The sequence below is a fragment of the Syngnathus acus genome, chromosome 9 (assembly GCF_901709675.1).
Source record: "Syngnathus acus chromosome 9, fSynAcu1.2, whole genome shotgun sequence".
Lineage (NCBI taxonomy): Eukaryota > Metazoa > Chordata > Actinopteri > Syngnathiformes > Syngnathidae > Syngnathus > Syngnathus acus.
The window spans coordinates 8,282,951-8,309,623 of NC_051094.1; the positions used below are offsets into that span (position 1 = coordinate 8,282,951).

The 26,673-nt window shown below is 42.0% G+C and overlaps 6 protein-coding genes across 13 annotated transcripts; 4 read left to right on the forward strand and 2 right to left on the reverse strand.

The window, feature by feature from the left end:
* The first annotated feature begins 181 nt into the window (after nucleotides 1–181).
* On the forward strand, nucleotides 182–6,621 carry LOC119127033 (melanopsin-A-like). Its single transcript, XM_037258701.1, has 9 exons — nucleotides 182–601; nucleotides 2,151–2,284; nucleotides 2,366–2,569; nucleotides 2,930–3,101; nucleotides 3,241–3,402; nucleotides 4,014–4,121; nucleotides 4,468–4,642; nucleotides 5,017–5,157; nucleotides 5,257–6,621. Exons 1-9 carry the CDS (start codon nucleotides 432–434, stop codon nucleotides 5,650–5,652), a joined length of 1,662 nt encoding a protein of 553 aa, XP_037114596.1. The 5' UTR covers nucleotides 182–431; the 3' UTR covers nucleotides 5,653–6,621.
* Nucleotides 6,622–6,811: 190 nt separating this feature from the next.
* Nucleotides 6,812–10,365, forward strand: LOC119127034 (rab5 GDP/GTP exchange factor-like). 5 transcript variants are annotated; one of them, XM_037258704.1, is made up of 8 exons: nucleotides 6,812–6,924; nucleotides 7,484–7,660; nucleotides 7,836–7,957; nucleotides 8,110–8,264; nucleotides 8,331–8,400; nucleotides 8,494–8,629; nucleotides 9,091–9,442; nucleotides 9,576–10,365. In XM_037258704.1, the coding sequence occupies exons 2-8, from the start codon at nucleotides 7,503–7,505 to the stop codon at nucleotides 9,966–9,968; spliced, it is 1,386 nt and encodes a 461-aa protein (XP_037114599.1). In that variant the 5' UTR covers nucleotides 6,812–6,924; nucleotides 7,484–7,502; the 3' UTR covers nucleotides 9,969–10,365. The 5 variants fall into 5 exon arrangements, with proteins under 5 accessions (XP_037114599.1, XP_037114602.1, XP_037114600.1 ...); XM_037258707.1 differs by having other exon boundaries at nucleotides 8,113–8,264; XM_037258705.1 differs by having other exon boundaries at nucleotides 6,830–6,924; nucleotides 7,499–7,660.
* A 396-nt stretch (nucleotides 10,366–10,761) lies between these two features.
* On the forward strand, nucleotides 10,762–12,299 carry psmd9 (proteasome 26S subunit, non-ATPase 9). The gene is made up of 6 exons (XM_037259431.1): nucleotides 10,762–10,916; nucleotides 10,997–11,096; nucleotides 11,396–11,589; nucleotides 11,666–11,767; nucleotides 12,061–12,149; nucleotides 12,225–12,299. Exons 1-6 carry the CDS (start codon nucleotides 10,800–10,802, stop codon nucleotides 12,253–12,255), a joined length of 633 nt encoding a protein of 210 aa, XP_037115326.1. The 5' UTR covers nucleotides 10,762–10,799; the 3' UTR covers nucleotides 12,256–12,299.
* gtf2h3 (general transcription factor IIH, polypeptide 3) lies at nucleotides 12,290–16,164 on the reverse strand. The gene is made up of 14 exons (XM_037259430.1): nucleotides 16,069–16,164; nucleotides 15,920–15,985; nucleotides 15,745–15,824; nucleotides 15,555–15,661; nucleotides 15,186–15,328; nucleotides 14,859–14,921; nucleotides 14,581–14,610; nucleotides 14,489–14,517; nucleotides 14,332–14,406; nucleotides 14,172–14,225; nucleotides 13,810–13,878; nucleotides 13,587–13,722; nucleotides 12,571–12,607; nucleotides 12,290–12,497 (listed from the first exon to the last, which is right to left on the reverse strand). Exons 2-14 carry the CDS (start codon nucleotides 15,927–15,929, stop codon nucleotides 12,431–12,433), a joined length of 900 nt encoding a protein of 299 aa, XP_037115325.1. The 5' UTR covers nucleotides 15,930–15,985; nucleotides 16,069–16,164; the 3' UTR covers nucleotides 12,290–12,430.
* Nucleotides 16,165–16,851: 687 nt separating this feature from the next.
* LOC119127631 (Rieske domain-containing protein) lies at nucleotides 16,852–18,940 on the reverse strand. Of its 4 annotated transcripts, none has more exons than XM_037259625.1 (5): nucleotides 18,813–18,938; nucleotides 17,808–18,035; nucleotides 17,606–17,640; nucleotides 17,242–17,526; nucleotides 16,852–17,123 (listed from the first exon to the last, which is right to left on the reverse strand). In XM_037259625.1, exons 2-4 carry the CDS (start codon nucleotides 18,007–18,009, stop codon nucleotides 17,251–17,253), a joined length of 513 nt encoding a protein of 170 aa, XP_037115520.1. In that variant the 5' UTR covers nucleotides 18,010–18,035; nucleotides 18,813–18,938; the 3' UTR covers nucleotides 16,852–17,123; nucleotides 17,242–17,250. The 4 variants fall into 4 exon arrangements, with proteins under 4 accessions (XP_037115520.1, XP_037115521.1, XP_037115522.1 ...); XM_037259626.1 differs by having other exon boundaries at nucleotides 16,852–17,087; nucleotides 17,221–17,526; XM_037259627.1 differs by having other exon boundaries at nucleotides 16,852–17,526; nucleotides 17,606–17,634; nucleotides 18,813–18,940.
* An 89-nt stretch (nucleotides 18,941–19,029) lies between these two features.
* LOC119127630 (kinesin-like protein KIF24) lies at nucleotides 19,030–26,039 on the forward strand. Its single transcript, XM_037259623.1, has 15 exons — nucleotides 19,030–19,653; nucleotides 19,877–19,963; nucleotides 20,278–20,408; nucleotides 20,475–20,930; nucleotides 20,997–21,159; nucleotides 21,243–21,340; nucleotides 21,976–22,188; nucleotides 22,329–22,416; nucleotides 22,518–22,639; nucleotides 22,729–22,834; nucleotides 23,010–23,081; nucleotides 23,162–23,271; nucleotides 23,564–25,432; nucleotides 25,553–25,646; nucleotides 25,729–26,039. Exons 3-15 carry the CDS (start codon nucleotides 20,350–20,352, stop codon nucleotides 25,873–25,875), a joined length of 3,597 nt encoding a protein of 1,198 aa, XP_037115518.1. The 5' UTR covers nucleotides 19,030–19,653; nucleotides 19,877–19,963; nucleotides 20,278–20,349; the 3' UTR covers nucleotides 25,876–26,039.
* The last annotated feature ends 634 nt before the right edge of the window (nucleotides 26,040–26,673 follow it).

Consider the following 26,673-nt stretch of genomic DNA (forward strand, 5'->3'; position numbering starts at 1 on the left):
TGTCGGTTCCAGCCGCGAGCCACACTGCTCGCGATGACAACTTGATGCTCAGCGTCTTGTTGATAGTAATCATGATGCCCGTTACGTAAGCATCTGCTAGGGAAAGAGGAGAGGGGTTAAGGCTCAGGGCTTCTGGGCCTGGTGACGTGAAAGCTGGGAGCTGAAAGCGAGTGTGCAAGAGCGAGAGAGAGAGAGATGGGAGGGCGAGAGATGATGAGAGAGGAGAGAGCGGTGCACAGCTGGTGTGAAGGGACGCCGGAGGAGGTCATCAGCAGTTGTAATGTAAAGACGCTTCCAAACTGAGGACATTTTCTTATCTCTGAAACCACTTGTGGACTTCCCATTACAACTTTACTCTCAAGCAGCGGCTAGAGAGGACCGTCTGATCATGAAGCCCAGAGCGCAAACAGTGGGAGTTCCTCTTGCTCAGCATGACACGGTCCACTGAGACCATGGATCCCGAGAGAGCGCACACCCAGAGCAACTTCTTCAACAAGGTGGATGTGCCCGACCACGCGCATTATGTGGTGGCCTCGTTTGTCCTGGTCATCGGCACGCTGGGCGTTGCAGGCAACGCGTTGGTCATGTTTGCGTTCTACAGGTAAATAAAGTGGAGAATGTCATTGAGGCATTTCGAATGCTATTCCTGCAATAGGTGTTGTGCGTTCAGACACTAATGAGGCAGCAACAGTCAATAAAACTCAACATAAATCAACACCAATGGCATGCCAAACACGCAACTCTATTCTTTGGTGCTTTAAAAGCTGTGAAAGATATCAGTCGATAGGTTTCGGAGTATTTGTCATTTCATTTGTACCTTAAAAAGCGAAGCGTGTAGAGTCTCTGTTGCAGAAATGCACATGTAATCAATGTGTGGACCAATCATTGCCAATAGCCTCTCAAATGATCTCCATTTTTTTTGTCTTTGTGTTATTAGAATGTAGCAACAGTAGTAAAGGCTTTTGGGTTAGGTTTGATTATGTATGCAAGGATCCGTCGTCTGGGGGACGGGTGTGATACACCGAACCTAATTTGTTCTCAGTCTTATTCCGCTATGTTGCTCAGTGGACCTAAAAAGTAAATTGTACAATGGTATCATATCGTAATGTATTGTATTACATTGTCTTGCACTGTATTGTAATGAAACAGAATGTAGTTATCATATTGTGTTCCACATCTTGCATCATATCACATTGCATCAGATCAGACCTCATCCCATTTCATTCACGCTTATCACATTGCATTGCACCATTTTGTATCCGATCAAATTGTATCAAACCACCTATCGTCTTATTTTATCAACACTTATTTCATTGAATCTCGTCGTATCACATTGCAACACACCACACTGTATTCGATCTCAGTTTATCGTATTAGATGATATGGCACATTTTGTTTTTCTTTTAACGTTTGAGGCATATTGCAGGACCTTATTGAATCAACTGTTACGTTTAATAAGCAGTCATAATAATTTTTCTATTTGTATGTTTTGCAAGCACAAACTACAGTTTATAATGGGCATTTAAAACATTAGTTGTGGCGTCATTATTTATCACAAACATATGAAACATTAGTGGTGGGCTCACTATTTGACAAGCACTTTATCAGAGATCTGACTAATGCTGACATTTGGGTCACCATCACTCAAAAGTGGTACCAACCAGTTCTGGCTCACTCAGGCTTTAGATTATAATCCAAATTGTAGCGCTGGCCATCAGAACGAGCAACCCCTAACCCGGGATGACACTAATCCAATTTTGATCTGAACGCTCGTATTCCCCCTCCAGTCTTTACTGATATGTTGCGATCTGTCACCCTGTGGGCTTCTGTCTCACTATTTGGCAACCACAAGCTGCTATATACGATGGACAATATTACCGAATGTTTGTTGTGATGTTACTGTTTGACAAAACAAACAGTGACATTGCACAAAATGATGTAACATTGGTGGTGGCTCATTATTTGGCCGGCGCAAGCTGATCTTTATAATACACAAATGCTGAGTGCTCACTATTTGTATGTGGCCAAAATTCTGCCATTGACTGCCTTGTTTCTTGTTTGCACACTACAGCTACTCACCATGATGCATTTTTGTTCAAGTTCAGTTTTAATAACCGTACTTCAAAAACTTCTCTTGCGTTTGTTTGTAGCAACAAAAAGCTTCGCAGCTTGCCCAACTACTTTATTGTGAACCTGGCAGTAAGCGATTTTCTCATGGCCTTCACACAGTCACCAATCTTCTTCATCAACAGCCTCTACAAGGAATGGGTGTTTGGAGAGATGGGTAATTCCTGATCTTTCATCCTATATAGTATGTACTTCCATGGAACAGACAAAGAATTTAACATCTGGATTGGCAACACAGGTTGTAAGACGTATGCATTCTGCGGTGCCTTGTTTGGCATCGCCTCCATGATAAACCTGCTGGCCATCTCTATCGACCGCTACTTGGTGATTACCAAACCGCTGAAGACCATCCACTGGAGCTCCAAGAGAAGGACCACTCTGGCCATCCTCTCCGTCTGGCTGTACTCGCTGGCCTGGAGTCTGGCTCCTCTCGTTGGATGGAGTGAGTCTCTTGCTGCCGCCGCCTACTAGATAAATGTGAAGTTGAACAATGTATTGGAATTTATGAGTGACTTTTGGGCTCACGATTTGGTAAGCAAAATGTAAATAGTTGTGGCTCCACTATTTGGTACGAAACACTACTTTTTAGAATAAGTCAAATAATGTGACCTTATCTATTAGTGACTTGTGTACTTTCTTTCCGGCAAACAAAAACTACTGTTTATGTTTTGAAAACAACTGCGGATCACAATTTGGCAAACAAACTACAATTTGAAACAAGTAAAATGACATTATTATTGTTATTAATGCAATTTATTAGTTATTACAGATACATCCTTAATTTGAATTTTACTTGGCGTAGGCTCTTACATCCCAGAAGGTCTGATGACATCATGCACTTGGGATTACGTCACATACACAGCAGCCAACAGGAGCTACACCATGATGCTGTGCTGCTTTGTCTTCTTCATCCCGCTTCTCATCATCTTCTACTGCTACCTCTTCATGTTTCTGGCAGTCAGGAATACCAGCAGGTGAGCAGGAGGCCTAAAGCGGTTGATTTGTGGGTGCTAAGTCAAGTTGGCAAAGATTTGACCTGCGAGTGAGAGTCAGGCGTTCTACCACTACATGCTTCATGTTGGTTAAACAATGAGCAAATCTTCTTGTCTTCAGGGAGGTGGAGAGACTGGGCACCCAGGTGAGGAAATCCACCTTGCTCCATCAGAAATCCATCAGGAGCGAATGGAAGCTGGCCAAGATTGCCTTTGTGGTCATCGTTGTTTATGTCCTTTCCTGGTCACCGTACGCCTGCGTTACACTCATTTCATGGGCTGGGTAAGACTACTTTAAACTAGTTATATGATTCACGCAATAAATTGACGTGCATGTATGTTAGAGGTTCGAGACAGCCAGCAAAACTCACCCAATTGTGCCCACTGTGGAAAGATTTGTCACCAACTTGGATGAAGGCAACCGTATATGGTTTCATGGTAGCCTACCATGAGTTTGCAGCACTTTAATTGAATTTTTAGTGGACTCTCCAAAATAACACAGAAAATGTTATGTAATATCAGGGCCAAGCAGTCCATGGACAATTTATAAACGAGAGCAGATGGCAAAATTGTTCAAGTGTTTTTATCCGCTCAAACCTTTGCCCATATAAACACATTTGATGAAATTGCGAACAATACAATATATTACTTAAAATCTGTTTTCCGTCGTTCAAAAGGGAAATCACAAACACACAAGCAGATGGATTTAAGACACATTTTCAGATAATCTCTGAACGAACATGACCTTTGGATTATGTAACAAAACATCAAGAGATCAGGGTAACTGAACTGTTGGGACGCCAATATTTTCATGCTCTACAAAAAACATTTGGCTGTATTTACCATCAAAAATGTGTGATAAAATCCGATTTTTTTTCACTGTGTCTTTTGCAGGCATGCCAACATCTTGTCACCATACTCCAAGGCTGTTCCAGCTATTATAGCAAAAGCCTCCACAATCTACAACCCTTTCATCTATGCCATCATTCATAATAGATACAGGTAATTAGTGCAACCACAGACTGCTACTGTAAATGTGCACATCCTTTGGGGGGGGGGGGGGGGGGGGGCTTAGCTCACCACGTAAAACCGATTGAGAGCGCAAACCCAAAGAGAAACATATAGTTAACTCAACAAAGTCCAAATCAGCATTGTTAAATTATCAAAAGACAAGAAGCACAACGCATCTACTAGAAGCAAGTGCAAACCTGACGAGCTAGTAAGTGTCGCTCTCCCGCCTTTGTACAGTAAATGTAGGTCATATTACATACTGTAAATTTCGCATTGTCTGCATGCATTTTTCTTCCTTTATTTATTTATTTGTTTATTTATTTTGCTGTATATTCAGGATGACTCTGGCAGAGAAGTTTCCCTGCTTGTGGTTTTTGTCTCCCGCCCCTCGAAAGGAGTGCATCTCCTCCTCATCCATCAGCGAGTCCTCCTTCAGAGACTCCATCATCAGTCGCCAGTCCAGCGCGTCCAGGACTCACTTCATCAGCACATCCTCCAAACCCACTGACATGGTAGATGAACATGAATACAAATGAACTGTTTACATTCTGCCACACAGACAAAATAAGAATCCATCCAAAATGAGGTAAACAAACCACCAAAAACAGGTTTTTGCATGGTTATACTGTAAGAAAAAAAAGAGACAAATATCAGGCAAACAACATACAGTACAACGTGGCCACAAATAGAAATTAATCCTTTAATTTTTTAAAGAAACAAAGTACTGTACCCATCCATTTTCACGGTCTAATGCACGTGTACCCCTGGAAATAAACAAATCACTCAATTAGAACATAGTAAAATTTCAACTCAACTTTAATAAAACATTTTTAACAATGCATGTACTACATGTGTGCGACCACATGGCTCGCATTACCTACTGCAGGTTCCGAGAGACGTGGAGATGGAGCCTTTAGGCGGGAAGTTGGGCGATTCCTTCAGAAGCACGTCATCCTACCGTCAGTCCAGCAGAGGTAGTTCCTGCAGGAGGTCATCAGAGCGGAAGACCACCCATAAAGTCGAGAAGGTGGCTTTGAGGAAATATTGTTTCTCTCATTGCATGTAGTCTCTCATTTTTTTTGCTCATGCATGTCTATTTTATTTTTAAATTTGTTTCCACCACCAGCATCCATATACCATGACTGAGTCATCCAACAACTGTGACCATGAACTGGTTTCCAGCACTCTCACCAGCGCCACTCTCCCCCTGCTAGTTCTTACCAGGAGGCGTAGTCGCAGTCTGACCCACAAAGACTCAAAGAGGGACAAAATCATTCCTGACAGGCTGCAAGGCTGCAAGAGCAACTCGGCCGACTCTCTGTGCGTCGGTCGAGCCGCGACCGTCGAGTTGCCGACTTCGGAACAGCAGGGCGTCCCTCGCATTGTTGTCATCAGTCCCACGTCCGAGAGCAGACTGGTCCACCAGGACAGCCTCTGTTTGGAGGAGGTGATGGCAAACAATGTTTTGGTCAGTCTGAACTTCTCATCTGAGGTGTTGGAAGCGGTACAGTTGCTATCCTGATTTGTTCAAGAACTATTTCCCCTCTTCTCCACCAAGTTAAGGTTAGGCTGCTAGGGGTTAGTGCCAGGAGTGAATGTATAGCCCTTGAAATTCTCATCTTAGTAACCAGATCACGAAGCAGAAATCTCCAATTGTAGAAAGTCAAATATGTGGAACACTACACCACACATGAACAAAAAAAGGTAATAAAAGCTGCAGACTGACCATTGGAAACAAACAAAAGCCATGATTTGACATATAATGGCTGACTTCCTGTGTGATTAACAGCATAGGTTCTTAAGATGTTTTTTTTACATCAGGATACATAGTTAACTTCATGTCATCGGATGACAATAAAGTAATTTGCCACTGTCTTGTAAGCCCTCCTTTTCATAAAAATGACCTTTTGGAAGAGACAATTATATATAGTATATAATATACTTTTGATGCAAATTAACTGTGGGTATAACAATTTATGTTGTCACCCTATTTTGAGCCCATTGTGTGAATGCAGTGTATGAACTCAGAATTATTGTCCTTGTACAGTCAGTAAAAATGCATATTTTTATATCATGGCTTTTTTTTTGCTTGTAAAATGTAAAGTATGTTACATCAATTCAATCAATCAACAAAAAATCAGACAGTCAAAGATGTTCATTCAATGTAACAAAATAACAGATAGATATCTTATTTATTAGCTGAGTCCACTTTGGGAAAAATGACTTGTTCCACAGCATTGCTCACTTTGCAAGCCTAATTTAAAATATATATATATATATTACGAGTATTATTTTTTTGATTCCGTTGTTTTTTGTTCCAGTCATTTGATACAAGTCATTTGTGATTTTGTTTGTTTATTATCTTGCAACAAAACACCTGTTTGCAGAATATGCATGATGCTATTTCATAAAGCACATTTTCTTTTCATGTTGTACTGCTGCGTTGTTTTCCACGTTTCCTGCAGGAATAAATGAAAAAACATCTTTCCAACTTAATTCATCACGGCAATAGAGTTTATTTTTACGTTTTGTTTGATATTATAACATTTAAGAGATAAAGTTAAAAGACATATCACAACACCATCACTATCATGTCACAATTGTATACGTCTTTTTTCTTCTTTTTTTTCGCTGATCAAAACTCAGAAAAGTAATCCTTTTGGCAGATTTACAGACTCGTTTTTCTCTCATTCTCAACACTGTCGACTTCTTATGACGTCATTCTCTAGTCACGAGTAGTCCACTCCGAGTAAACTAACGCTTGCTTACACTAAATCCGTCTCTTTTTTGACAAGTAAGTAATTCTACTCGTACAGATTTGGCTTTATGTGTCATTGGGAACGTTTTGGAACTCTGCTTTAGCATCAAAATCGGTTAAAATCTTTTAACCTAAATGGTTCTAGTTTAGAGCTTTCGCCGTCGCTTATCTCACTCCTACTCAGATGACAGTCAGCTGGTGACTTTAGATGCTAACGAGTAGCAATGCTAACAAGAAGCGGACGCCGAACAGACTTTCTCAACATTTGGACGTCCTTTTATTCAGTCGAACCAGGCTTGAAGGGTGACGCAATCGAGTCTGTAGTTTGTCAAAGTCTTAAAACAGATTTAACCTGGGTCGTTTAGTTATACAAGGAGGTTTTGAGGAATTCCGGAAGAGGTGGTGAACTTTTTTTTTAAGTGTGTCCCTCTGTTTGGACTTTTGTGTTATTCTCAATGCCTGGAACAAATAAACATTTTTGAAAGATATTGAAAAGTTGACATTAAAAATGGACGTATGAAATATATATATATATATATATATATATATATGAATGATTTTATTTTTGTCGTCCATTTTCCCCTAATATATATAGTATTAAACAACGCAGGGCAATGTGGACGGACAAGCAACGAGGGATCCGACTGTCTCAGCACGAACTCCTGTGCAAGAACTCCTGTGGTTACTATGGGAACCCCGCATGGCAGGGCTTCTGCTCCAAGTGCTGGAGGGAGCGGGTCCGGCCTGCTGAAGCCCGCCGACTAGACACCAGGTAAACTGTGCAGGCATTAATTAAAGTAACATAGTCATTCAAGTGTAAAAACAAATGTAATGAAAGTATCACATGAGTTTAAAAAGAATTTGTTAAAAGGCTCATTTGCCTCCCAAAATGTTGGCAGGATTCCAGTTGGTTCTCTCGCTGACTTCCTTTTTTTGACTTCCTGCAGAGAGAGTGGTGAAGTCACGACACCCACCTTCTCCAAATTTGAAGAAAAGAAGAATATGGAGAAGGGTCGTCGTATCAACACCATGAGAAGATTGTTCTGGGGTGGCCCATCCCCTCCCAAACGTAGGCATCATATCATAGCACTGGAGCCCAACTTCTTGTGCACCACGTACTGGTTGCTCATAAAGATGTACTGTATTTTGACAATATGTAATTTCAGAACATGTAATGTAATAATGTTTGTGTGTTGTATATGTTGCTCCAACCTCTGCTGTTAGAACCTTCCGACAGCCAGATGAATGCGTTGAAAGCCTTCCAGAAGCTGGAACCCGGAGACTTCACCGGTTTCTTAAAAACACTCCGCAGCCCGTCCTGCCAGCGTCTGCAGTCTCGTTGCACAGCCTTCCTCAACACAATGGAGGCCTATCATGTAATTACCGTCATTATATTAGGAGAAGATGCCATGGGGGTGTTCTAACTGGATGTTGTTCTGCAGGCTCTGCAGGTGCAGAAGCAGTCCGACCTCGTGCAGGACTTCTACCAGTCGTTTGCTGAATATTTCACCAGTGAGTACCCAATGCCAATCGCTTCACTGCCATTCTAGTCATCCATTTCACCAAACCTCAAAACAGCGAATTATCCCCCACCCTCCGTTTCAGGTTTTTCAGAAGCCGAGCTCACTCGGACGATGGAGCATGTGGAGAAGCTCATTATGACGCGCTTGCACAAGTGGGTCTTCTGCCATGACAGCTGTGACGATGAACAGAAGGACCTGACTTTGCAGAGGAGGATACGGTTAGTTTTTGTCTCACATGTTGATGTTTTTAATTCTCAGCTGAGCTCTACTATAGTCATAGAGCACTTTAAAACAACCACTCGTATGTAAATTGTCTTCATCCAGAACTGCTATTGATTCAATGCCTTGAGAATGCAATGACATAAATGAATGACAATAGCCTCAGGTATACTTAAAAAATATGAATTCCCTCCAAAAATCCCTTGAGTGTGTAATTGGCTCAAATTTAAATTAACTAAAGCAATTTAAGTTAAAAATAGGCAATTGCAATGATAATTTTCTTTTTCAAGTTACAATGGATTCTTTAAAAAAAAAAAAAGAAAAGATCATTCCAGAAAAAAAATAATACAATATACATCATCCTTGTCTACAACCCAAATCTTTACTTTTTGGTTCTTGACAGCTTCCAAATTCACGGTTGGACACTGACTCATTTCCTATTTTGTTGCTTTTTCGGCAGTTCTTTAAACTGGGTCACCCCGCAGATGCTCAGCGTACCTTTCCCAGAAATGCAGAGCACCATCACGGGGGACCCCTTTCTTCCGGCCATAACGGCAATTATCGAGATGGACGCCAAGCGGGCACCTCAGGACAAGCTAGTGTGTGTGTCCAAGTGCAGCCAGCACGTGTTCGAGGCGCTCTCGACCTCCAACAGCGAGCCGGCCAACGCCGATGACTTCCTGTCCGCTCTGGTCTACGTGGTGCTCAAGGCCAACCCGCCTCGCCTGCACTCCAACATGCAATACGTTATCCGTTTTGGCCTCCCGCAGAGTCTCATGGCTGGAGAGAGCGGCTACTACTTCACCAATCTGGTAAGTTTCTTACACCTTACAAATATTTGAAGCCTCTGAAAAATAACTGAATCATTTGTTCTTACACCCAAGTACAGACTGAGTTCTTTTACCATTTCCAAAATGAACCCATTGCTTACAATTTGCTTTCTAGTCCTGTGCAGTGGCTTTCATTGAAAAACTGGATGGACGCTCGCTCAACCTCAGCCCGGAGGAGTTTGAGGGCTACATGCGTCGGGGACGGGCCCCAGCGGCAGCCAGCGGGGTGCAGGCCGCGGCCTGTGAGACGCGCCACTTGCTGGACGAGCTGATGTCACGACAGGAGCGACTGGACCATGGAGTGGACGCCCTCAATGTGCAGCTGCAGACCTGGGTGCAGGCAGTTCATGCGCAGATAGACCAGGCAACATCCCAGCTGGCTTTGGTACAAGAAGAAGTGACCGATATCTCTTTATCAGCGTCATCATCCACCTCATCTGATTCAGCGGAAATAGAGCATTTGATTCTTACAGATGAACATGTAGGGTCTCCAGATACAGACTGTTAATCCCAATCTCAAAAGGTACTTGTTGTATTTTTAATTGCTCTGCAATAACTTCATTACTTGATCACAAAAGCACAGGTTGTACTTCCACTTTGTATATGTGAATCGTTTGCACTTGTTTGCTAAGGGTGTGGGCAAAATGAAGGAAGTTTTAAATACATTCCGTGATGACCAGCAACTGTGATAATGTAGACCTCAGCCTTATTTGTTTTCCTAAAAAATATTTATAATATAATAAATATATATGTATTAAATACATTTGTAAAAATTTAAGATGGTCTATAATACTGCTAATGGGGTTGTGAAAGAATTAAGAAATAACTCGTACTTGTAATTGCACTGTTTACATGCATATTTTCGCTTTTGAAGGGTTTCCATAATAAAGAAAATTAAGACTTTATGATGCAAAATATTTTGTTTACCTTTTTAAGCAAATGAAAAGTGTATTTGTTTCATGATTAACATTTGTATCCCCCCCCCCCCCCCCCCCAAAAACAACAACAACTTGCCAACAGTGAAATTAAGTTGTACTACTTTTTTTAGCCCGTGTTGCGTCTGTATTTCATTCTCCTTCCATAGCGTTCATCTTTGGTGACATCACAACCAACGATCACTAAGCCCGCCCTTTATGAGCCACACTCAAAGCCAGAGAAATTATTTATCATTTTAAATATATATTTTTGATATTTAGGGTCTTTAAGTGATTTTTGAGTGCTATTCAAATATTTTCATCTCAATTACGCCAGCGATCAAATGTGTATGTCTTGAAGGTTCCGCCCGAAGTACTAAATCCGCCCGGACACAAACGTGTTGTAACACAACCAGGAAGTTACTATGAAGACGACAAACGAAAACAATCCAGAAACCTCCATGGATGATGTTAAAAACCTTATTAAAAAGAAAGATGAGATCGAAGAACAGATTAAAGCATACCACGATGTTCTGGAAGATGTAAGTTCATGGAATATAACACCCAGTCGCTGAAGTTGTGCAGTGTTGTATGATTATATCTTAGCTTTTTGTTTTTACAGCAAGGCGTCGGACTTCATGGTCCCTTGGTGGACGCAGAAGGTTACCCGAGGGCCGACATCAACTTGTACCAGATAAGAACCGCCAGACACAATATTTCGTGTAAGTAACCTGTTACAACAAATATCTCTAACTGATGTACTTAAGAAAAATGTAACGTCATAGTTGTAGGCTAAATTGTAGTGTGCTCTTTCTACACATTTTGTCCTTTTACATTCACTTACCCACTCAGAAAGTCGTGTGAGAAAATTACAGTAACCTATGTATGTAATAATATGCAAATCCGGTGTATATAATGCTGGAAGAAAGTAGAAGTACTCATCTTTTAAAAAGAGCTGAAACAGTCATTTTCATCTGCGTCGCAAGCTCTACATTACATCTCGAACCGTTGGCTGTTGCAGGCTTGCAGAACGATCACAAGGCCATCATGGCAGATATTGAGGACGCCTTGCACAGGTTGCACGCTCATGAAAAAGCCAAGCGCCTGCACGGTCAGACAGAAGCTCTGGAGGAGGCCATGGAGCAGCAGGATGTGCTCCCACCCGCCTTTGCGCGGGTGGATGACATCACGCAGGGTTCGCCTGCCGCCATAGCTGTGAGTGGCGATAGAGCGACCCTTTGGCTCTGATGTTTGAGCCTTTCTTGACTTTTTGCTCTCCATTTTGCAAAAGGGCTTGAGAATTGGAGATGAAGTTGTTGAGTTTGGTTCAGTGAACACTGGCAACTTCCAGTGCCTCAATAACATTGCTTCTGTCGTGCAGCACAGTGAAGGGGTAAGATTCCAGATAGACATGAACATATCTTAGCGTGTCAAAGTCCTAAGATGATCGCTTTAATGTGACAAATCCACCCAAAACATGGCCACCTCAACTTATATAGCCTCCACCTCTTTCAGTTCCAGCCATTAAAAAAGAGATAACTTCTTAAGTGCCTGTCAATTTGGAACATTCTGGCTCTGATTATTTCAAGGTTCACAGAAACTTTGGTCAATCTCAAGCTGCTTGAAAGGTGTAAGTTAAATTCTGAATAGTTCTGTGCTAATTATGTTTTTTTTGGATTGGTGTAGAAGCCACTACGAGTGACGGTGGTCCGCGGGGGGCAGAGAGCCCATGTGAGCTTGACTCCGCAGCGGTGGTCCGGCCAGGGTCTGATGGGGTGAGTCCATTACAGCGCACATGCAGCTATAAAATCTTGACCGGTCACTCATCATTCACTTTGTTTTGTTACCAGGTGTAAGATTGTCCCCATGTCTCCACCATAAGCCTCAATTACTTTCATATAAATAAAGACTCAAATTAAGACAAAGCATGTTTCGTTTATTTTACGTTTGAAAAAATCATAATTGGTTAAACATTATTCAAAATTAAAAATGTTAGAGTTTAACCATCATTTTATACAAGATTAATTAGGCTGTGGCGGTAATAGAAAAAAAATGCTCATGATGCTTTGAATTTCTTCTTTTTGCCTTTGACCATTTGTGGGAGCTGGATTTTGAAAGCCGTCCTACAAAACACAAATATTCAGTATAAAAATATGTAAATATTAATGTGATTAAAAAAATGTTTTTTAAACTCACTCGCAGGTTGTACAGATGGGGCTGAAGTTGCAGAATACTGTGGTGAAGAAAGTAGCAGAAATGATTATTAATGACTTCTTTTGATCTGTAATGAAACTTTATGGACCACGTGCATGGCACATCATTAACATTATCACATCAGTGGTCTTTATGTATGACAAATTTTGAACATTTTTATAGTCAAAATCGCTGGAATTGCATATTTCCTGTTCAAATACTAAGGTTGCTGATAGGACATAAAACCGTAGTAAAAAGGCACAGGTTGCGGCAGATAGTACTCTGCCTCACCGAAGGGGGGCGTACCTGATTCAATGGGTGATTAATGCTGCCCCATTTGTTGCCGTAGAGGTAGAAGAGACAACAGACAAGCACAGAACTCTTTTTTTGCTCGATGTAACTAAAAGTGAAGTGGACTAAAGTGAAGGAGGCATTCTGGGGATTTGATGACGTGAGTGATGATAAACGAGACCCTACTGTAGCTACGTATGTCTTGGGAGTGTTGAAGACATATAGCTGTTGTGAAAAGCTAGTAGCTCAAACATATGACTGAGCTGCTGTGATGGCATCAGAGCTTAATGGGGTGCAGGCCAAAATTAAAGAAAAGGTGCCTAAAGTAATTGAAAATGAAGAGGACTTTCACAACAAAGTAATGGAGATTTTTGTGGCAAAGGATAGGTGCATGGACTTCAACAAATAAAGGTAAGACCACAAACTGGGTGTGTGTGTGTGCGCGCGCGTAGAATGCTGATGAGATACAAAATAACCAGTAGCCAATTGAATAAGAGACCCTTTTGGGTTTATATATTTGTAAATCTGACCCTTGGGAAGTCAGTGCCTCACCAACCATGAACGTTTCCGTTTATTTCAAGCTACTTGGACGCCCTCTAGTGGACAAAAACTAAATTTAAAGTATTAACTGGATAGGAAAAAGTGAATAGCTGAGAGCTTTCTAGTGGTACTATTAGGATTTCTATGGGCATTTATTGTAATTATAATAGAAAGACCTGAGCACTTACTGGACAGGCAGACAGAGCAGACGTAACCGATCTCAACGAGGTTGCGGTGGCAGAAGCACGCCGCCCTGTAGTCCACATGAGCTGGCGGTGGCAGCAGCAGCTGTGAACGTTGCTCGCCATCAGGCAGGAACACCCACTGTGCCGTAAAGTAAAAAAGTTTATAACACCTTGACGTCAATTACCAGTAAGTGGGTGAAGAAATGCATGGAGTGGCGGTGGTCACCAGCAGGTATTGAGCCAGGGCCGCCTTCTGGGGGATTTTTAGGTACAAGCCACCCGTTATATCGCAGGCCTGTCGGACACAGAAGAACAACTTGTATTTATTTGGTCATGTTAGTATTTTTCATCAATGCGGGGACAAGCGGTACAGATAATGGATGGATGGCTGTTTGGTTTAGTCTCATATTTGCATTTTTTTGTTGTAGTTCTAACTTTCACCACTATTATTAGTGATTTCATAATACTGATTGTGGAATCAATTTATGGTGATAATAAGAGATCAGAGTATGGTGTGTGTGTGTGTGTGTGCGTGAACATATATGACTACAAGTATGGTGTGTGCGTAATAAAAGCATAAAACAGTACTTGCTGTAGGAGCCCCGAGTCCGACTCCAACACGCACGCATCTATCAGGATGCTCTGTTTTGAAAAAAAAATAATAATAATAATTTGAAGTGTTGGTAAAAATATTGTAAAATGAGCAATAATTGTTCAAATAATAGCAAGAAATGAATCATGTCATGACCTGCTTCTGGGCAGCGAAGATCACATTCATGAAGTTCATGTACTGCAGAGCGCAATCGTCTGCTGCCTTTATCACCTAATCAAGCAGATTTACTTGATTCATACTTCAGGGAGTAAATCTAGCAAGATTCCTTCTGACGTAATATATCAATACATACCAAAATTCGAGACTTGACTTCCTGTCCCACTGAAAAAAACATAAGAAATATTAAACATGCAAGACAATTATGACTAGTCATAGTAAAAGTACCTTCAAGTTCCTTTGAAACTCTGTTAATATCTGAGTTGAAATAATTAAGAGATTAATTACTGAAAAAAAATAGATGTGCAATTTTTCCAAAGTTGTTTTTATATTTTAAGTAGATAATCATTTGGCAAGATGTTTTTTTCTGTCTTTATATTGTATTATTGTATTTATATTTTCTTGTATTTTGTCAAAACGATGTACAAATTTTCAAATGTCAGTTTTGCAGTATATATTTAGCAATATAAAAAACAGCACTTGTGCAGATTGTAGGGGAAGGATACAGCAGAGAGCTTTGGCGAGAGATCCAGCCAGCAAAGTGTCAGTGGAACCGCCCGTCACTTCAACTGCAAAATGAAAACGTACAGTATAAAATATCATATCAATCATCTAGGTGTCACAAAGAATAAGTGTTCAAACGCTGCGTCTTAACCTTTTGTTTTTCAAATGCAGTAGTGTACATTTGCTAAGTACAATTCAATTGCATTTACGTTTAATCTTTATGAACTGTTTGTTGTCCAACATTTATTTAGATAGAAGTTTTCTTCCCCATCAAATTCATGTACAATACATTTGAATTGATTCATCATTTAGTAGTGGAGTTGACCTACTGTTGGACATCAAGTTTCTGATCCGGTCAGCAATGATGCCGTTGGCGAAAGACAGCAGTTCGTACTTGCCGTCACCGCTGGAGCACGCGTCATCTTGGGTGCCATCTCCATCTGACTGACTCTTACTGGGATACAGAAAGTGACTGAAACCAAAAAAGCATTGACAATGAGTACATTCAAAAAACAAGTTATTCAGGCTTAGTAATGCGACTAGACACTGTTCACCTATGCAGCCCTAATAGATACAGACGTCGATAGACTTGAACCCAGATAGACAAGACAAATGGAGGGACAGAAGAGCAAGATGTACACAAACTGATACAGACTACGTATAAAGACGGACGGGCAGACAGACAGACGGTGCGTGACCTGTCTTGACAGTGGCTGGCGATGACGGCCAGCTTGTTATTCCTGTTCATGGCCACGTGAGAGTTAGCCATCACCATAACGGCATCCATACATTTGGACAGCGTGAACTAGGGCCACATGAAAACATTTGATTCATTAGGAATATCATGAAGATTATTGTCAAGTTTGATGTCATCATTCCGACCTGTACCTGCGGCTCACGCTGGATTTGCTGGCCCCACCAAATCGGGTTAACGTCCACGACAATGACCAACAAGCTGATTTCCTCTTCTGCAGAAACAAATTTGGAAAAATACACAAATAAATAAGCACAATAGATTGGAAACATGTAAAGTCGATGTTTCCTGAAAGCCAACAAAACGTACCTGATGCCATCACGACGGCGCAATGGTATGTTTTATCCCCTTGTATTGTTCATATTTCATCTAAAACTACAGAAAACGACGAATATGAAAAAAATGTTGGTCAATATGCTACGCTAAAATAAACTTGATAAAATCTAAGAAATGTGTACATTTATCGTAATACGTATTATTAACTCTTGGCGCAGATTATGACGCTTCTGCTTCTTCTTCTTTTTCTTGTTCTTCTAGATTTAAATTGTGCACTGCTGCCACCTATGGCATGGAGTGGTTTTAAATTTTTAAGACAACTCGTACGTTCCCATTACAATATATTTTTGAGAAGTAGTAATTAAATAAACCGCCAAATACTAGTCTTTGACTATGGTTTTTTATATAAATATAATTTTTTGTGTGATTTAATGGCTATTTTAATTCATTGCAATATATATTCATCTATATGAATAGTTGTTTGTGTCAACATTAAACTAAATATGAAGCTAGGTGAATAGATAATTAAAAAAACTCATTCATCATTCATTCAAATGTCAAATTCATTCAAATGTGAAATGATTTATAAGGGTGTCCATTAAGTTGTGATGTATACTCATTATGCTGAACTTTAATTTTTTTCATGGCATGTAATTCATATATTGATTTATGGGGATGTTTGTGCTAAAATTAAAAAAATATATAGATAATTATTAATTCTTATTAGTCCTTCTCCAAATATGATGCTGTTGTAGCACATTCACCTGACTCCGGTGCAGGTAACAATGCTGGTCTATGTGAGTCTGAACGGTTGTCTCTGTATTTTGTGTGCCCTGCGACTGCTTGACAACTATTGTGTAGCCTTACATGTGCATCGAATGTAGGGCAACTCTTTGCCCCAAGTCAGCTGGGATAGACTCCTGCACCAGGCAACCCTAAACACCATAAGCGGTGTAGAGAAGAGAAAGGATGGATCTTAAAAATATTTTATTATTTCATGACTTGTTCATCCATTTAATGTCTGACTGGAGAATTATTACCCACAATATAGTTGATAATTAATTTCCCATGTTTTTGCTTGGAAGGGATTCCACCTTTTTCCATGGAAAATGCATATTGATGTTCATCATCACTTTTTATAAAGATTTTTATCCCCTTGATGGATTTCAATGGGCACCACGGAATTTCACGATTTGCGGGCCAGCTCAGTTCTTATCCCCTGTGAATAGCGGGGACCCACTGTATGTTTGTATATCCCCACTGTACTCATTAAATAACAATTTGACCACTAGAACAAAACCAAATGTGTTATATAATATTGCAAAAAGACGTACAGTACATACAAAACATGCCCCAGTCTCTTGTCAGTGGACTTTTTGGATGCGTAAATTGGTCCTGTATGTGTCAGTTTGGTAGTAATCAGACTCAATGGCCTCTTTGGAGTCATTCAGTGTGACGTATATGTCCTCGTTCACTTCGGTGACTTTGTGGACCCTCTGTTTGACACCCTTGGAGCGCCAGTGAGTTCTCAGAGGTTTGACAGTGGGGTTGTCCACAGCTTGGTACAGCCCCTCGCCTTCCGCCAGAGTGATCCTGTACTTGTGCCATGGACAGACGATGCACGTGCGCCCATTGAACTCCTGATGGGTAAGTAAAATAGATACAAAGCTGAGATGTAAAATAGTGATAACTACGATATTCAGACGCATGAGAGCTCACCTCGATGTCTCCTTGTTCTAAAGCACCACCTGCATCTGTCAACACATAAGCAATGCGCGGCATGGAGACATGCCAGCGCAAGAGAGGCAAATACCTCGGTGAAAAGAGGAAGCTATACTGATGGAAGAAGCTGCCTGAAGATGAAGAGCAAGTAATGCTGGCTAAAAAAAAAAGGTATTGTATTCAAATGAAAGACTCTTACGATAACAGCGCATATCCATGGCATGGAACTCTCCCTGGTGGTACACAACTAGCACATCGCGGCATCCATTCACCAGCTTGGTCACACGGCCCCGTCTGATGACGTCGTCACGTTTCCCGATGAAGTGAGAGGCAGGTGGGGGAGGAAGTGGAGGAAGGAAAGGAGAAGACGAAATCTGCCAAGTCTTCTCCTCACAGGACATGTTGGTTTCTTGCTACAGGGGCATTCCTGCTCAGGAAAAGGATCAATAAAGTTCATCCTTGCTGGTGTTTTTTTTTTTTTTTTTACTTTGAATGAATTTTCAGAAAAAAAAGAAAAATATGCAATATGCTGGTGATGCATAATGTGCTATCTATGCTGCAGAAGATGCTAGAAGAGTAATCGTAGTGTGTATTGACCATTGATCGATCAAGGTTAATAAAGAAAAGCTGCAAAAAAGATGGAGCGGAAGCTATGCTAGGAAAGAAGCCAGCTGTGAGCTCATGAAGTCACAGCAGTAAAAGAGCAAGCTCTGCATGGGGATGAAGTTGAATTGAAATTAGAAGGGCAAATTATTCCTCCATAAGAGGTCAACACAACAGGAAGATGAGGCAAAACAGGGAGATGAGGCTTGGGCGGGGGAAAGATACTTTGGTAAAACAACTTATGCTGGTGAAAGAGGCTACATAAAGATGAAGAGGACTGTTTGTGATGCAAGAACTAAGCCACCGAAAGTGGCTGCAAAAAGATGTTACACTGGTGAAGCCGCAGCGTCCCTTTTCTCTTTCATCTTGGCTGACGTCACAACAGTTGTAAGAAATTTTCAGGGGCCAATGTGAGCGTCAACGTAACTATTTTTGAGACATCCTTCACATGCTCAACTAGGCTGAGTTTAGGCTAACGCTACGCTATCTTCACGCTAACGTTACATGTAACTCCGTGTCAACTTTCGGTTCGTGCATTAAATGTCACACCGCGTGTCTACTTCATAACAATAATAATATTTTACAAAAAAGACAACTCAACTGCAACGGCCGGAGAGTTTGAAGGTTGGGCAAGTTGTGTACTCCCTGCCACGGACGAATAGAATAACCTAAACCTGAAATTCTGCTTCCTCCTTACTGTAGTAGTCGTAAGTGAAGTCACTGGCGGCCATCTTACATTGCCACTTTCTTCAGGGACCATAAGTGTGAGTTGTTCACAACGTTTTCCGTTATTTTCTGACACAAGTAAATCTGGGAGGAGCTCTATTTATTTGTTCACTTGACCCGAGTGACATGTTTTAATAATTCGTGACTGAGTGTTCAAATCTTTATTGGATTATCCTCTATTTGTGCTCGTCCGCGAGAGCCGTCGCCATAGAGACCCGAGTGTACGGGAATAACGATACTTGTCAACGGAAACTGTAATAAGGGAGCGATTTACCGCACTTTTTGAACCTGCAACAGCGGTAAACTATCGCCGTCACTTCGTTTTTTGGTCAAAAAGGCTCGCATATTACGACGCCTCTGTGGCGTCCAGAGTACTTTTCAAACATCATTGCACCATGGAAACGTGCTCACACGTTTTCTTCGGCCTTTTTCAATGTCCATTTTATTTTTGCGCGAAATTCACACAGGTAAGCTGTCATATATGTCATGCGTAGAATTCCCCAAATAATAGGCTCTCAAGTATTTTTTTATGGGTCAACTCCGGAAAAATGTTGTTCCGTAAATAATTTTAAACATGGTCATTCAATTGCATTGATGTTTTGTTATTATAAATGTACGTCTATTTATTTATGCGCTTGAACACTAAATGGCGGATCGTGCATGGCAACCTGACTTAATCCACCTCTTAATACCGCCACTGTCACGACACAAAACTTGTCAGTACTGTACAAAACCATAATAAACATATAGATCGGAAGTTTTGCTCTGCTACGCAAATTTTACTTCATATTGAAGTGTGGTGTCTTGAGGTGTCACGTCAATGGTGTTATGATGACACTGGTTGATTTTATTGAGGGGTGCAGTGTCAATTTGTGTGAAGGCGACTATCACAGGAAATGCATTTTTCACATTTTTGTTCTGTGCTTTGTTCCTCATTAGTATTCTGATGACATTGTGGTCAATGTCATTGATTGAAATAAGGCACAAAGGAAGGGGAAGCAGCAGGGACAAATTGCCATGGCAGCGGTAAGAGACCTTGTATTATTTGGATTCATCATCTCATATGGATGGGTAAAGTAATCCCCCAATTCTAGCACACTGTAGCTATACAGCAGGGCTTACCAAAGTTTTGGAAACTGAAAGCCTTGGCTACTGATTACTGCAAACGGTTACCAGTTCCCGTTTCCGCCCTTTCTAAAACATGCATGATTGAGCCCTCCAAATTGCACGTATGTGTGATTGTGAGTGTGAATGAATGGTTGTCTGTATGCCCTGCGATTGGCTGGCGACCGGTTCAGTGAACCGCAAATTAACTGGGGAATTACTGTTTTGATTTCAAGCATAATTGATCAAGAAAGTGAGCGATTGGCTCCCACCAGGGTCTGTGGAGGCAAGTGGAATATCATCCAATCATGACACTGAGTCTATTTGAGTGCCTCAAGGTGGTGGGCCTGGACCGTCTTCACGACCGGTAATAAGAGCTTCAATTCAAACTCAATTGGCCAAGCCATCGCTTATTCTGCCGTGTACTTCTCAGCTTCACCTCCATGGGGATCCGCCAAGCAGGCCATCTCGTAGCCCTCACTTCGGAGGACCTACCTTACCTTGAGATCCACACGGCCGAAGATAAAAGCCGCCTCCACAAGCTGGTCCACCTGGTCCAAACGCTGGAGCAGGGCGGGCTGAGACTTGGTGAAGCGGCAGCTGACCAGGGCGCATCCTACAAGCATTCTGCACAGATCAACAGCCACAGGGCGCCGGTGAGAAGCGGCAGGCCTGACATCCCTAAACGATTAGGCATGTGCAATACGTCCTCCGCACTACCACCCCAGAAGAATGTCGCGCCCCACTCACAACACCAACAGCAATCGAGACCCAGAGCTGCAGCCAAGAGATGCACCGATAAAGAAAGCAATCCAATGCCTGTTTATGAAGCCAAGAGAAAACCGGGGTACAACTACGGGCTTCCTCTTCAGCCCGTTTCTGTGAAAAAGTGAGTGGTAAGTGATGGCCAAATTTGATCGTGGTTGCTTCATTTTCTCCCATTTGGATTTTGTAGGCAAACCCACGGGCCGAGGATCATCGTCTGCGTGAGGAAACGACCCTTGACGCACGGTGAGAGAAAAAAGGGCGAAGCCGATGTGGTGATAACGCCGAGCACAGAGTGCGTGGTTGTGGAAGAAGGCAAAGAAGCTTTGGATCTCACCCAGTACATTCTACAGGTACGACAATTCCAATTTTTTCATTTACAAACAAGAATACCCCGACAAAGCAATGATGTCACATTATCTGATTTGTTTTGTAGCACCCGTTCTACTTTGACCAAGTTTTTGGAGAGTGTCATTCCAATGAGGAAGTGTATAAGAAAACGGCATACCCTCTGGTGCAGCACATGCTCGATGGGTAAGGTGTCAACTTCAATTTATGAATCACTTTTTATTTCAGTTTATTTAGATCGAAATTCTGAGCACGAATTACTCGACTGGGCAGTTGTAAGTTTTTTTTTAAAAGGTTCTTTCCAGCTAGTATGAACTTTTTCTCTCAGTATTCAATGAATTCGACAAATTGTCATGTTTTATTTCAACTCTCAGGGGTGTCAAACTCGTTTTTGTCGCAGGCTGCAACATAGTCATATTTATTATGACATTATGCCTTTATGACTGTCAATGCCTTATATACAGCATAGGCTACACAACAAACTGATGAATAACTAGTTTTGAAATCAGAGACTAGTAAAAACCATTCAAATATATTTTTCTTAAATGACGTTTGAATATTTTTTTTAAAAATGAATGGCAATAAAAAATGCTAGCAATATTTTTTTTTTTAAAAAGCGAAGACGATTTGTAATTTTAGTCTTGACACATGAAGTCGGTGCACAATTTGTCTTTGCGGGCCACATAAATGTGTGTGGCGGACCGTAACTGGCCCCTGGGCCTAGAGTTTGACACCTGATTTAGAGGATCTCCCCAGCCTTAACAGACCTTATGAGCAGTATATATCGGTACTAATGAGACAAATCGTATTTGTATATGTAGGGGGAAGGCCACTTGCTTTGCATTTGGCCAGACGGGCGCAGGCAAGACACACACCATGATGGGTTCTTCTCCCGGGGAAGCCGGCATATATGTACTGGCAGTTCAGGACATCTTTGCCCACTTGTCGGCAACGCGCAGCCCAATGCTGGTGTACGTCAGCTTCTGTGAGATCTACTGTCGTCAGCTCTATGACCTGCTCAACAAAAGGAAAAGGTGCTCTTTGATTTTGCAGGAGTTCAGCTTAAAATGAGATATTGGTCACATAGAAGTGGGAAACCAGAGGAGGAGAAAATACTCAGTCCTCATCTTTTTTATCTCCCAATGTTCCAAACTCCCGCTTTATTCCTTTTTAGGTTGTACGTGAGGGAGGACAGTCACAGCGTGGTGCACATTGCAGGACTTTGTGACGTCAGAGTGGACTCTGTCAACTCGCTGCTGAAGGTGGGTAAACAAGTGCCTCAGACGTTTAAAACAAATGAAGGTCTTTCGTTATCTAGCGCATAAAATAATGCCATCTTTGTCTCTTTTTATCGCGTTAAAAGGTGATCTCGCGGGGTTTAGCGGCTCGCACAAAGAGGGTCAGTAGCGTCAATCCGCTCTCATCTCGGTCCCACGCCTTGCTTCAGATCCAGCTCAGATCCCCCAACCAGCAGATCTTTGGCAGGTGACCTACATTGTCCCGTCAGCATGTTATCTGCATACTGCATACGTGTTACACTCATAAACTACAAGACCGTTGTTTTTGTTTTAAAGAATGTGGTTCATCGACTTGGCGGGAAGTGAGCGGGCGTCGGACACCACAACAAAAGACTGGCAGACTCGTATGGAGGGAGCTGAGATCAACCAGAGTCTGTTGGCTGTAAGCTGCAACAACACACTCTTATGTAGCTACTTGTATCAAAAGTGAGAGATGGAAGGTGAAATTCTCTGTCCTCAATCGCTGCAGGCATGAGGTGTTCCTTTGTGTGCTTTTTAGACAATTTTAGCATCAGAAGTGGAAGACCTGAAATAATTTGTAACTTTCCCTGCTGCAGCTTAAAGAATGTATTCGCTCCCTTGATCAAGAGCAGCGGCACACACCTTTCAGACAAAGCAAACTCACTCAGGTACTAAGACCTCATTGCAGTCTTTCTGTAATGTCATTTTCCAGTTCATGAAACTCCTGTGGTTTTTTTTTCGTTCTTAGGTCCTGAAAGATTCTTTTGTTGGCAACTCCATGACTTGCATGATTGCCAACATTTCACCCTCTATCGTTGCCACAGAGCACACTCTGAACACACTAAGATATGCTGACCGGTAAGTGTTCATAATGGCAAGTGAGTTTATTTGTGTGGGTTACCATTGGTGCAATTTGTCAAAGAAGAAGCAAAACGCAGTGATCTTTTTTCTCGTATTTTGATAGACTGGAAGGCTATGTGATGTTTCCACTAAAATAACTTAGAATTGTCAATAGATGTCACAAGACGGCGCCAAAGTTAACTTTTCTATTAGATAGGACTTCGGTGCCTAGCATGACAGAGAAAAGGGGAAAAATAAAAGTTTAATTGGTGAGCAGCCTCGTTCAGGACATATGTTTTATTTTCCACAGTGTGAAGGAGTTGAGGGGTCGCGGCGGAGAACCTGAATCCAAAACCACATCGTCTTCAAAATGTAGCGTTGGAAAGACACCGACACCCAGAGCAACTTTTGCCTCCGTGTCACCCACCCCAAGGAATATCGTGGGGTGTCCTGTCGACTGTTCCACACCTAGGAACAGCAGACATGGGGAGGAAAGAGCGGCAAGAGCCAAACATGGGGTCAGGCCTGAAGAAGCGAGAAACTGCCAGGAAAAAGGTGACGGCAGGCTCGATTGTAACAAAGAAAACTGGAGCACCAACATTTCGTGTAAGAGAAGTGAGAGACGCCAAAATGGGAAGGAGTCAACCAAAGAAAGAGACGTCGAGACGATGGACGAAGAGTTGCAGCAGCAGCACCTGCGACATTATCACCAGCAGCTGCAGATGTGTATGCCCCTCTCTGTCTCGCCGCCTTCCACCAGCCGCCAATCACTCTGCTCCTCCACATCATCAACTGTACATCTCGCCCTTTCTGCCCGTCGTCCCGGTTCGAACGACACTCCGACCGTGTACGACAGTGGGGTCGGAAGTTGTGAGTCATTTGGAAAAGATACGCCACAAAAGGGGGAGATGAGGTGGTCGGCTAACCCCGTGGTGGATGCGGCTGTTGTGTCCTTCAACACCAGAGAAAACAGAGAGGACTTGCTGGAAATGGACCCCTCGCTCGACGGGCTGTGGACGGACTGTCTAATGTCAGTCAACGAGACCCTCAGCAGCCCTCCTGCTGTTGAACCGCCGCATCGGGAAGCGCAATCTGGCCATCCCATCTCCTCAGCCTGTGAACTTAAGAATGTAGTCGGAACCTTCCAGGAAAAGATAAAGCAACCGCAACAGTTAAAAAATACTCAGTTACAGAAATATCCGGAGGATGAAACAAAAACGTCTCAGGATAATAATGCCTCAAGCTTCTCCCAATGTGAGGCCTCCTCCACACCCTTACTGTTTCAAGTAGGTCAGAGCAATAGCCATTTCTGTCCACTTGGGAGAGAAAAGGAGCCACTCACACATGCAAAAAATAAAGACAGACAATTCAACTTGCGGTCGTCCACTTTTGACACCAAATTGGCAAAAAAACACAACAAGGAGCTCATACATGCAAAGGGTGAGGATGCCGATATATGCCACCCAAAGGACTTCCAGTCGCCTACTTGTGTCAGGAAGTTGGCCAAAAAGAACACAAAGGAGCATCCCACACATGCAGAAAATAAAGATGACAAAATTGACATCAGACCACCTACTTGTGACACCAAACTGATTAGTAAATGCAAACGGGACCATCTCACACACACGAAGGATGACGTAAAGATCTGCCACCCAGTGGATCACCGCTCTCCCACTTCTGACAATAAGTTCACAACAAAGGACCATTTTACACATGCAAAGAATAAACACCAAGAATTCTACTTCCGACCTCCCACCTCTGACGCCAAGTCGTCCCATGAGTACATAATAAAGGAGCATTTCATGCATGCCAAAGATGCAGACGTCTGTGTCCCAAAAGACATTTGTTTTTCATTTTTGGACACTAAATTGGCCAATAACTACAATTTAGAGCATTTCACACATGCAAAAGGTGAGGACTGCCTATCAAAGGACCTCTGGTCTCCCACTTCTGACGCAGCAAAGCTGACACGTGGAACCCCCTCATGTGCACCAAAGAAAGCCGTCTCACCCTCAAAGAATATGTGTGGAACCTACACCATGCCAAATCTTCGGACCACCGCACCAGAACCAGGACTCCTCTGGAAATCTCTTCAAGTCCAAATGGATGATCCTACAGAGTTGCACTGCAAAGAACGACCCTGCGACTCAGACTTTTCTGGAACAGTGGATCATGCCAAGTAAGTAACATAGCTGGAATTGTGTTGAAAATCAGAAGTTGGAGGATGTTGCTTTGTGCATAGACAATGGGTTGGTTGCTCTTCAGTAATGCTAAAATCCCAACATTCTTTTCTCTCAAGATGGCGTCTCATCCAGGCCCACTGGGAGAAACTAAGGAAAATGGAGCCTTTACTGCAGGAAGAGCAGACACTTCTTTCCAAGCAACCTCATATGGTCAGGAAAAATACAATTCAGCTGTTTACTGCATTGTAAGGCTTTGATTTTACTCTGATGGACTTCCTGCTTTTTTTATTAGGCATTTGTGGACTATGTGGACAGGCTGGAGGAGATTCTGGATCGCAATGCTCAGTGTCTGCGTAGCATGAGGACCAAGCTTCGCTTGTATCGCATGACCAGCTCTTTTTCTGAGCTCGAATACACACAAGCAGCACTCAATAGTTAAGCAGTGGCTTGAATAAAGCACGGTCAGAAGCGAGTGTTTACATTTTTCACTCAGTTATTAGACGGATGGCTTAATTTCAATTTAAGATGTTAACATCACTTGTCAGATGGAAAACCTCTTCCACATTTGTTTAATGACTAAAATTCATTGTTGTTTGGTTTTATGACTAGTTTTTAATTAAATTAATAAATCTTCATATTATATGCATGTGAGTTTTTGTGACCTTAAACTGTAAAAATTAACCAGTATATTCACAATTGAATAATTTCAATGTATTTTTGCCGCATGAGGGAAAAGTAGTAATATGTAAGTAAATAAGTAAAGTAATAATAAAAATGTTATCATGGAAGGCAGCACGGTGGGGCTATGGTTAGCACATCCGCCTCACAGTTCAGAGGTGCAGGGTTTGATTCTGGTTCTGGCCTTCTTGTGTGGAGTTTGCATGCCTCCCTTCGTGTGTTTCCTCCCACATTCCAGGCATGCACGGGAGGCCGATAGACCGCTCCCAATTGTCCGTAGGTATGATTGTAGGAGTGTATGGCTGTGTGTCTGGCGACCAGTTCAGGGTGACAAAAATTAGTCTGTCACCCATGATTTAAATATTTTAATTTTATGTTTCTTGAGGGATTAAGTAAAACAAATAGCAACAAAACAACACGTAAATTAGCATAATTTTTCAACGGCACTATATTTGTTGATATTTTTCCCCATTAAAAAACGTGAGACGAAAAACATGCGCGCTTCCGTGCAATTTGGGGCATGTATTTTTGAGGGAAGCGTGTGTTGAAACACGTGATA